The 11,045-nt window shown below is 38.3% G+C and overlaps 2 protein-coding genes across 2 annotated transcripts in view; one reads left to right on the top strand and one right to left on the bottom strand.

The window, feature by feature from the left end:
- ATP7A (ATPase copper transporting alpha) overlaps positions 1 to 11,045 on the bottom strand; it is a gene marked incomplete at its 5' end in the record, with an annotated part of 81,726 nt that overhangs the window by 20,898 nt on the left and 49,783 nt on the right. Inside the window, 2 exons of the mRNA XM_039222366.1 lie at positions 4,876 to 5,018; positions 6,302 to 6,448. Coding sequence (XP_039078297.1) covers positions 4,876 to 5,018; positions 6,302 to 6,448 — 290 coding nt within the window. The remainder of the gene's footprint in view (positions 1 to 4,875; positions 5,019 to 6,301; positions 6,449 to 11,045) is intronic.
- Positions 1,916 to 2,600, top strand: LOC120224156 (proteasome subunit alpha type-2-like). The gene has a single exon (XM_039222370.1). It carries the CDS (start codon positions 1,926 to 1,928, stop codon positions 2,598 to 2,600), a length of 675 nt encoding a protein of 224 aa, XP_039078301.1. The 5' UTR covers positions 1,916 to 1,925.

Below are 11,045 nucleotides of genomic sequence, written 5' to 3'. Positions count from 1 at the left end.
CCATGCTCATGGATTGGAAGAATATAGTTAAAATGTCATTACTACCCAAAGCAATCTACACATTCAATGCAATCCCAATCCAAATTGCATCAGATTTCTTATCAAAGCTAGAACTAACTATCTTAAAATTTGTATGGAACCACAAAAGATCCCAAGTAATACTGAAGAAGAAAACCAAAATGGGAGGCATCACCATCCCAGACTCTAGCGTCTACTATAAAGCTGACATCATCAAGACAGTATGGTATTGGAACAAAAACAGACACTTAGACCAATGGAATAGAGAACTCAGATTTTGACCCAAAAATGTACAGCCGACTAATCTTTGACAAAGCAGGAAAGAGTATTCCATGGAAAAAAGACAGCCTCTTTAACAGATGGTGCTGGGAGAACTGGACAGCAACATGTAGAAGAATGAAACTAGATCATTTTCTCACACCATACACAAAAATAAACTCAAAATGGATAAAGGACCTGGATGTGAGACAGGAAACCATCAAAACCCTAGAGGAGAAAGCAGGAAACATCTTCCTTGACCTCAACCACAGCAATTTCTTACTTGAAACGTCCCCAAAGGCAAGGGAATCAAGAGCAAATATGAACTATGGGGACCTCATCAAGATTAAAAGCTTCTGCATGGCACAGAAAAAATCCATAAAACTAATAGGCAACAGATGGAATGGGAAAAGATAGTTGCAAATGACATATCAGATAAAGGGCTAGTATCCAAAATCTATAAGGAATTCACCATATTTCACACCTGAAAAACAAACAACCCAGTGAAGAAACGGGCAGAAGATATGAACAGACACTTCTCCAAAGAGGACATCCAGATGGCCAACAGACACATGAAACGATGCTCACCATCCCTCCTCATCAGGGAAATACACATCAAAACCACACTGAGATACCACCTCACGCCAGTCAGAGTGGCTAAAATGAACAAATCAGAGGACTCTAGATGCTGGCGAGGATGTGGAGAAACGGGCACCCTCCTACACTGTTGGTGGGAATGTAAACTGGTGCAGCCCCTCTGGAAAACAGTGTGGAGGTTCCTCAAAAAGTTAACACTAGAACTCCCCTATGACCCAGCAATAGCACTGCTAGGAATTTACCCAAGGGATACAGGAGTGTTGATGTATAGGGCCACAGGGATCCCAATATTCATAGCAGCACTCTCAACAATAGCCCAAACATGGAAAGAACCTAAGTGTCCATCAACGGACAAATGGATCAGGAAGATGTGGTTTATCTATACGATGGAATACTACATGTCAATGAGAAAGAATGAAATCTGGCCATGTGTAGCAACATGCATGGACCTTGAGGGTGTTATGGTGAGCGAAATAAGTCAGGCAGAGGACAGATACCATATGCTTGCACATATAGGACTATTAGGAGGAACTTAACGGAGGACAGTGGGGGAGAAGAAGTGTAGAAAAATGGGGGGGGAAGAGGGAGGGCGGCAAACCATGAGAGACTCTTGAATGCCGAGAAGAAACTAAGGGTAAAAGGGGCGTGATGGGCATGGAGGAGGGCACTTGTGTGGATGAGCACTGGGTGGTATATGGAAACCAACTTGACAATAAACTATTAATAAGTATAGAATTACCATATGATTCAATTATTTCCATTACTGGGTATTTACACAAAGAATATGAAAACATGAATTCAAAGAGATAAATGCACTGCTGTTTTTTCCTGCATTATTTACAATAGCCAATATATGGAAGCAGCCCAAGTGTCTATTGATAGATGAATGGATAACGAAATGTGGTGTGTGAATGTATGTGTACATATGTATATGTGTGTGTGTGTGTGTGTATATACAGGTATGTATATATACACATACATACATATATACAGTGGTGTATTAGTCTTGAAAAGGAATGAAATCTTGCCATTTGCGGGCACTCCGGGGAAAGATGGCGGAGCGCGGTTACAGCTTTTCGCTGACCAGTTTCAGCCCATATGGTAAACTTGTCCAGATTGAATATGCTTTGGCTGCTGTAGCTGTAGGAGCCCCTTCAGTGGGAATTAAAGCTGCAAATGGTGTGGTATTAGCAACCGAGAAGAAACAGAAATCCATTCTGTATGACGAGCGAAGTGTACACAAAGTGGAACCAATCACCAAGCATATAGGCTTGGTGTATAGCGGCATGGGCCCAGATTACAGAGTGCTTGTGCACAGAGCTCGAAAACTAGCTCAGCAGTACTATCTCGTGTACCAAGAACCCATTCCCACAGCTCATCTGGTACAGAGAGTAGCTTCTGTGATGCAAGAATATACTCAGTCAGGTGGTGTTCGTCCATTTGGAGTTTCTTTACTAATTTGTGGTTGGAATGAGTGGCGACCGTATTTATTTCAGTCAGATCCATCTGGAGCTTACTTTGCGTGGAAAGCCACAGCAATGGGAAAGAACTATGTGAATGGGAAGACTTTCTTGGAAAAAAGATATAATGAAGACCTGGAACTTGAAGATGCCATTCATACAGCCATATTAACCCTAAAGGAAAGCTTTGAAGGGCAGATGACAGAAGACAACATTGAGGTTGGAATCTGCAATGAAGCCGGATTCAGGAGGCTTACTCCAATTTAAGTTAAGGATTACTTGGCTGCAATAGCATGATAACGAAGGGACTGTAAAATCCGAAATTTCAAATAATCCCTCTACTTAAACATGTTTAAAGTATGTTTTGTTTTGCAGACTTTTTGCATACTTATTTCTACATGGTTTAATGGACAGATGTTTTTAAAATGACACTTATAAATCATAATAAACTGTTAAATCCAAAAAAAAAAAAAGAAATCTTGCCATTTGCAACAACATGAATGAATTTAGAAAATATGACGCTAAGTGAAATAAGTCAGTCAGAGAAAGACCAATATAACATGATTTCAGTCATTTGTGTAATTTAAGAAACAAAACAAATGAACAAGGAAAGACACAAACCAAAAACCAGACTCTTAACTATAGAGTACAAACTAATAGCTACCAAAGGGGAGTTAGGTGGGGGGGATGGATAAAATAGGTGAAGGGGAGTACACTTACCATAATGGGCACTGAGTAATAATGTATAGAACTGTTGAATCACTATGTTGTACACCTGAGTCTAATATAACACTATATGTTAACTACACTGGAACTACAGTTGATAAATACAGAATGAAAGCACTGTGAAAAACCACCCTCCTAAAAAGATGTATATCTATGGATGTACATTACTGCCCTGTTTGTGACAACAAAATTTTCAAAAATCAGCTAAATACCCATTATTAGATGAATGGTTAATTATGACATACTCATACCATAGAATTCCATGCAGTAATTTTGAAAGAATAAAATAACTTTGTTCAGATACGGACAAAGTTCCAAGGCATATATGTTGTTTTGTTAAAAAAAAAAAAAAAAAAAGGAAAGGAAAGGAAAGGAAAGAAAAAAGTGCTGGGGCACCTGGGTGGCTCAGTCAGTTAAGCGTCCGACTCTTGACTTCAGCTCAGGTCATGATCTCACCGTTGTGAGATCCAGCCCCATGTCACTCCGTGATGAGTGAGGCCTGCTTGGGATTCTCTCTTTCCCTCTCCCTGCCTTTCTCCCTCACCCCTGTGGGTGTCAACACTCTTTCTCTCTGTCTCTCAAAATAAATAAAAATAAACATAAAAAAAGCACAAAGTGCTGAATGAACAATCTGTAGAAAAATGATGTAATTTATGCTGAAAATACCAGAACTATACATTTGTATATGAACACACATGTATATGAAAAATTGGGGGTAGGAATGGACTGGAAGTTTGGGAAAAGGGTAACTTAAACTTTTTAATTTATATCCTTCTGCATTAAAATTTAATTTTTTTTTATTTTTGAGAGAAAAGGACAGAGCACGAGTGGGGGAGGGGCAGAGAGAGAGAGAGAGAGAGAGAGAGAGAGAGAGAGAGAGAGAATCCAAAGCAGGGTCCAGGCTCCAAGCTGTCAGCATAGTCTGATGCAGGGCTTGAACTCATCAATTGTGAGATCATGACCTAAGCAAAAGTTGGATGCTTACTAACGGAGCCACCCAGGCGCCCCTCCTCCTGCATTTTATATATAAGAATGTTTTCATATATTACTTGTGTTATTTAATAGAAGAGGGGAGAAGGCATTCTGAAGTAGAAAAGACTAATATGAGCAAAGTTCTGCAGGTAAGGCAAATATGGGGGTCAGTAGCAGAAAACCATGTCAAAATGGTACATTAGGAGATGATTCCACCAGTGATGTTCAGGATGGACTAGAGAGGGAAGTGCCTGGAGACTTTGCTGTATTTTAGGCATGAGTTATTGAGCACCTGAGAGCCTGGCTTAGGCTGGCAGCGCTGGAAAAGAATATGAGTAACATTTCAAAGGAAGTATCAACAGAAACTGGTGTATGGTGTCACTGAAGCATCTCATGGATTTGGTAAATGGCTTTTTAGTAACACACAAAGCCCAAAGTCTTCCCACACAGCATGCCAACTGTTAAGGAATCAAATATCAATACTCCGTGATAAGGAAAGCAATAGGTCATATGATTTTCTCAGCACTTGAAAGCAAGAAACAAAATGTATATAAAGAATCAGAAAAAGGGGCGCCTGGGTGGCTTAGTCGGTTAAGCGTCTGACTTTCGCTTAGGTCACGATCTCACGGTTTGTGGGTTCGAGCCCCGCGTCGGGCTCTGTGCTGACTGCCAGCTCAGAGCCTGGAGCCTGTTTCAGTCTGTGACTCCCTCTCTCTCTGACCCTCCCCTGCTCACACTGTCTCTCTCTCTCTTCTAGAAATAAATAAAAAAAAAAAAATTAAAAACAAAAGAATCAGAAAAGTTACTACATACCCCCACCCTAACAACTATGTAAAGCAATTACCTGAGAAGCAATAGATTTAGCTGTTTTACTGTTGTCTCCAGTCATCAGAACTACTTCTAAGCCCATGGATTTCAGAATATGGACAGCCAATTCTGCTTCGGGCTTCACTGTATCAGCAATAGCTATCAAGCCACACAGCTCATCTAATAAAGGAGCACCAGAAAATAAGAGAGTTTGGAATATGGTGGAAGCAGAATAATAGTCTAACTTAAAATTTGAGAAAAGTTAATTTTGTTAAGTGAAGTTGTTCAAGGCTTAGCTTAACTCAAAATGTCTCCAAGCCCACACAGACTGTATTCCACAAAACCTGTGACAAACTTCCACATTTAGGTGTGAAAATTTCAGAGTGACACAGGGACTACTAATGAAGGCAGTAATAGGAAAATGAAAAGAGAGACCTTATTGGATACTAAAAGATTCTTTTTCTTTCCTTTGAGAAGTACCAGCCAATAGGCCCAAATACTTTAGTTCATTTAAAGGCAAATTAAACTGAAAACTAATACTTTTTTTTCTTTTTAACGTTAAAGGGGAGGATTGAGATAAAAGTAGCATTTTATAACTGGGGGAAAGAAATCACTGCAAGTAATTATTTTATTTTATTTTATTTTTAAAAACAAAAGTAAATGGTATTTTATGCTTCTTCCTGGACCAAGTTAAGGTCACAGTTAAGATACTGCCTTCATACTTAGCAAAGATTATAAATGTTGACTAATTAATCTCACAGAAATTTTCCCTAAGAAATAATTTAACAAAAGAAAGCCCCTAAAACCTCAGAGATGTTCATCATAGTGTTATTTATAATAATGAAATATTAGGAATAGCTTAAATTTCCAACAAGGGAATGACTTAGTTAATAACAGTATATAATAAATTATGCAGAATTAAAATTGCAAAATAATTATGAACAGCAAATGAATAAAGAAAAATAAAATAGTATGTGTACAAGGAATTTTAACTTTTATATGCATAAAAGTTTTAAGTTTATATGCAAAACACACCCACTTAAAAATGGTATATATGTACTATTATAATTTTGTACATATATTGTATTACATATAATACACACATACCCACAAAACTCAGAAATGGAATACATGCAATTAAAATGGACACTGAGTTAGGATGATGAGATTATAGGTATTATTATATTTTGCTATTACTCTAGTGCTATATTATTTTTAGGTCTTAAAACAATCCTTAATTATTTTTTTAAAACATAGGCTAGCCTATGGAGAAAAAAAACAAAGCCAGGCAAATGCAAGAGAATTCTAAATTAATCAGTAATAATTATGTATTGCTAACATTTTCACTTTTCATTTAGGCTGCTTTTGAATAACCCTCAAGTTCAGAAGTCTCTCAAAAATATACATAAAATAATAACTGAGATCACTAATTTGAGTTATCATGTACTTATGGAAAATCTTACCATCAACTGCCACCAATACAGCAGTCCGACCTTTTCTCTCATGTTCAGTCATGGAATCATCTACATCATTATTAATGACAAGACCATTTCTAATCATCCACTCCCGGTTACCAATGAGGACTTTGTACTGTTGAGCATTAAGAACATCTGAATAAAGTACAGAAACAGCATTTAGTGAGCTCGTTTAATATTGATAATAACGCTGTGAGGCACATTCTTCCTGTCTAACCTTACATAGTTGCTATGTTGTATTTTTGGTAGACCACAGCCTACAACAGTGATTTCCAAATTTTCAAGGAATATATGCAGCTTTTCCATGCCTTTGCACCTTTGCACATATTGCTGCCTCCACCTGGAAAGTCCTTACCCCTCCTCTCCAATTATCAAATTCTATCATATTCTTCAAGAGCCAGTTCAAATGTTACTTTCTTGGTAAAGATTTCCCTTTGATCTTCCACACAACCAAATTAAATTCAAAATATATATTGTGCATCATCAGCTGAATATGGTTGTATGAAATCATACAGTCTCCATTCCTTCTCCTTCTAGAGGGCTATTTTATACCTTCTCTTCTCTCATTCTCATATATGGCCAGATACCTGCTTCCTACTTCAGAAAAAACTGAAAGCAATAATATCTATAATCTCATCATCCTAACTCAGTGTCCATTTTAATTGCAATTAAAACTTCTACAAGCTCTCACTGCCATATCTAACCAACTACTGTGCCTGTGTACACATTAATCTAACTTCCCTTCCGTTATTATAAACTGCCCCTGCTCCTCTTTAAGGCCAAACTCCAGTTATGCACTAGACTCCCTTCCTTTGCTTATTCTAGAACACCTCCCCAACAATTCTCTCCTCTTCCTCTTGGATAATCTAATTTTCTCTGTTCCACACAGTCCTATCTTAAAAAAAAAAACCTCCCTTGATTTCACCTATGTCTTTACTACTGCCCCAATTTTCTGCTTCTACACACAGCAAAACTTCTTGGAATTGTAGTCTCTATTGACTATCTCCAATTCATATCTTCCCATTCCCTTGTGAACCTACGCCAGCAAAACTTTCATCTCTACTACTCCAAAGAATTGTTCACACAGGACATCAGTGACTTTACTTTAATAAACCTAATGGTTAATTCTTGTTCCTCATCTTACTTGCCCTATTAGCAGCATCTAACAGAGGAGATCACTCCCTCCTTCTTGAAATACTTTCTTTCCTTGGATTTTAGGACACCACATTTGTGTAAGTTACCTCCTCACTCACCATTTATTTTCAATCTTCTTTGTTGATCTCCCTGATCTCCTAACCTATAGTATTGCAGGGCTCAATCCTTAAACCATTTTTCTTCCTCTATCTACTGTCACTCCTTGGTGATCTTATCCAGTCTCATAGCTCTAAATACCATCTCTACCAGCTTTGTTTAACAGAATTTAAAAATGTTCTATATCTGCTGTTTAATACAGTAGCCATTAACAACATGTGGCTACTGAGCAGTGAAATGTGGCTAGTATGGTTGAAGGGCTGAATCTTAAATTTATTTTTTAGGTTTATGTGTTTATTTTAAGTAATCTGTACACCCAATGTGGGGCTCAAACTCATGACGTCAATCACATGCTTTTCTAACTGAGCCAGACAGGCATCCCTGAATTTTTTTTTTTTTTTTTTTTATTTCTAGGAGAGAGAGAGAGAGACAGCGTGAGCAGGGGAGGGTCAGAGAGAGAGGGAGTCACAGACTGAAACAGGCTCCAGGCTCTGAGCTGGCAGTCAGCACAGAGCCCGACGCGGGGCTCGAACCCACGAACCGCGAGATCATGACCTGAGCAAAAGTCGGACGCTTAACCGACTAAGCCACCCAGGCGCCCCAGGCATCCCTGAATTTTAAATTAATTAAGTTTAAATAGTCACATGTAACCAGTGGCTACCACATTGAACGGCACAGATCTGTAAGTGGATGACTCCCAAATCTATGTCTCTAGCCTAGTCTCTTTCCTTGAACTCCAGACTTGTGCAGCCAACTGCCTACTTGTTATGTCCATTCATATGGCATCTCCACTTGAATATTTAATAGGTACTCATATTTAACATGTAAACAACTGATCTCCTGATCAGTTTTCCCCAATATTGCCCTTCCAGTGGCCTTCCCCATTTTACTTAAATGGTAACTTCATTCTTCTAGATCATTTAGGCCACAAACCTGGGCATAATTCTTGACTGCTATTTCTCTCATACCCCATAACCAATCTGAGAAAATCTCTCAGCCAGCTCTCCCTTTAAGACATATTCAGAATATGACCACTCTTTATGACCTCTACTGTTACCACACTGGTTGGTCCAAACCACTATTATCTTTCACCTAGATTATAGCAACAGCCTACTAACTCATCTCCCTGCTCCTGCCCTTTGCCCCATTCCCCTAACAGTGTATTTTTATCAGGGGAGCTAGCGTAACACTTTTAAAACATGAAGTCAGATTCTGTCATTCCTAGCACAAAACTCTCCAACGGCTTCCCATCTCAAGGGTAAACACCAAATTCTTTCAATGTCCTTATACTACTCCCTAACCTCATCTCTAACCCTCCTTCTACTGATTTGCTCTGCTCTAGGCACACTGTTCTCCTTGCTATTCATCAAACTAGTTTAGCATACAAGGCTTCTTTACTTAACATCCCTCCTGTCTGGAATGCTCTTGTCACAGATATCTTCCCCTTCTCTCTCCCCATTCTCAGGTTTTTGGTCCAGCATCAGCTTCTCAAGGAGGCCTATCCTGATCATCCTATATAAAATAGGATCCAATACTCCCAGTATTTTCTATATCCCTTTATTTTCCTCTACAGCACTATCTCTATCAGACATATTGTGTTTTCTTATTTACTTGCTCACTGTTTGTGTTCTCCCACCAGGAATATAATAAGCTCCAAAAGATAGTGACTTTTTCTATTCTGCTCACTGCTGATTCTTTAGTGTCTTGAACAGTGCTTAACAAAAGGTGTCAAATGAACAAAATTACTATGTGTCAGTAAGCTTGATACTGGAAGTTCACAGACAAATAATAAATAAATTTTATTTATTCATAAATAAATAGGTAAATTTATAAATTTTGTTTATCATGTAAATAAAGTGTTATCATGCAGTGTGCCGGCTACAAAAACAGAGACTAAGTACAGTTACGACTTAAAAAGAAGAGCAAATATCTCTGCCTATACATGTCAGTTAGTGAAGGCTTCACTGAAGAGAGATGTGAGCTGAGTCCTGACAGATGAAAATAAGTTCATGAGGTAGATGCCACTGTGGACAAGGACATTACCCAGAGAAAATAGTAAATGAAATGACCTAATAAGCATGAAATGACACAATGTAAAAAGGAACTCTAAGTGGTTTCATATGAATGGAACAGAGTACATGGAGGTCAGTGGAAAAAAACAAAATGGGTAGTACAGGGAGGCAGGAGACATATCATGCGGAACAGACCAGAAAGACTGGTCTTTGTCCCATAGGAGACAGCCAGTAAGGCCAGGATCCTGAACAGAATTGCATGGATAGGGTTTAAGATACATGCATACCTCCAAAACAAAAATTGTCTAAGGGGTGGGTATAGCTATTCATCCAAAGGTTCACGATTCAAAAATAAGTTATAAGTCACTATAATAAAAGGCATTAGTCAGAAAGTTATATAATCACATTTGCGTGTTAGCAAAATCACTCAAGCACAAATCGGTAGGGAGGTGCTAGAACACTTAGGTGGGTATGTCATGTTTTGGGGCAGATGGATAGACCAACCAGAAACTCAGAAAAATAGGCTTTGGCTAAAGATGTGATTTTTGGAATAAATAAATTTGGAATGGTAGGAGAAATCTATAGGTGGCACAAGCAATAGACATGAATGAAAGTGTACAGAGAGTGTATACAAAATGAGAAAAAAAGAAAAAGAACAAAACTGAGGTATCTGAGGATACCCCAAATTTGAGAGCAGAAGATAAGAGGAAACAGAGGAGGATGGGAAGCAACAGATAAGTAGGTGAGAAGACAACCTAGAGAAAGAATGGTCATGAAATTAAGAGAAGAAAGAGCTTTAGGAAGGAAAAAATACCTTTGGCATTTGAGGTTATGCAGGATACAGATTGAGAAGAGACCATTGGAGTCGGTACTGAATAAGGTAATCAATGCACTAAGAAAAAACAGTTTCGGTAGTATGGATGGGGCAGAAGGCAGGGTGTGCAATGAATAAGTGAATTCAGCAAACCTAGACTATTCTTTCTAAAAGCTTAGATATAAAGGAAAACAGACAGGATGCAATCTAAAAGGGATTATAGTAATATTTATGGAAGAAATGTTTAGATGTTTAGGAGCTAGTACAGAGAGCTGGAAAATAAAGAAGCAATGGGATGTAACAGAGTAGGGTCCCTGAAGAATCAAGAGAGGGTGGGATCTATAGCAAAGAGGAGGGGGTTCATTATGCAAGATGAGGGATACCTCTTCCCCTGAAAAAAGGGATCATTCTGGGCAAAAAGTTGAAAAAAACAAATGACTGAGAACTGCTGGGATGTACATTGTACACACTGTATGTTAGCCAATTTGACAATAAATTATATTAAAAAATAAAATTAAAATATTTTCTATGTGAAAAATAATCCAGATAATTTGCTTAGGGAACTAGGAAGAAGGCCACCATATCCCATGAAAGATATAAAAGATTTAGAGTAGCTGTGCTGAGAAATGAAAGATAGCTGAACTAAGACAGAAGA

Source organism: Hyaena hyaena, unplaced genomic scaffold, assembly GCF_003009895.1.
Source record: "Hyaena hyaena isolate Hyena2069 unplaced genomic scaffold, ASM300989v1 scaffold_1157, whole genome shotgun sequence".
NCBI classification, from domain to species: domain Eukaryota; kingdom Metazoa; phylum Chordata; class Mammalia; order Carnivora; family Hyaenidae; genus Hyaena; species Hyaena hyaena.
Note: the sequence above shows the minus strand (reverse complement) of the source record. Positions and strands in the feature narration are given on the sequence as shown.

Excerpts from the sequence above, each read along its gene's own strand:
- LOC120224156 (XM_039222370.1), top strand. The coding sequence starts at position 1,926 with ATGGCGGAGCGCGGTTACAGCTTTTCGCTGACCAGTTTCAGCCCATAT.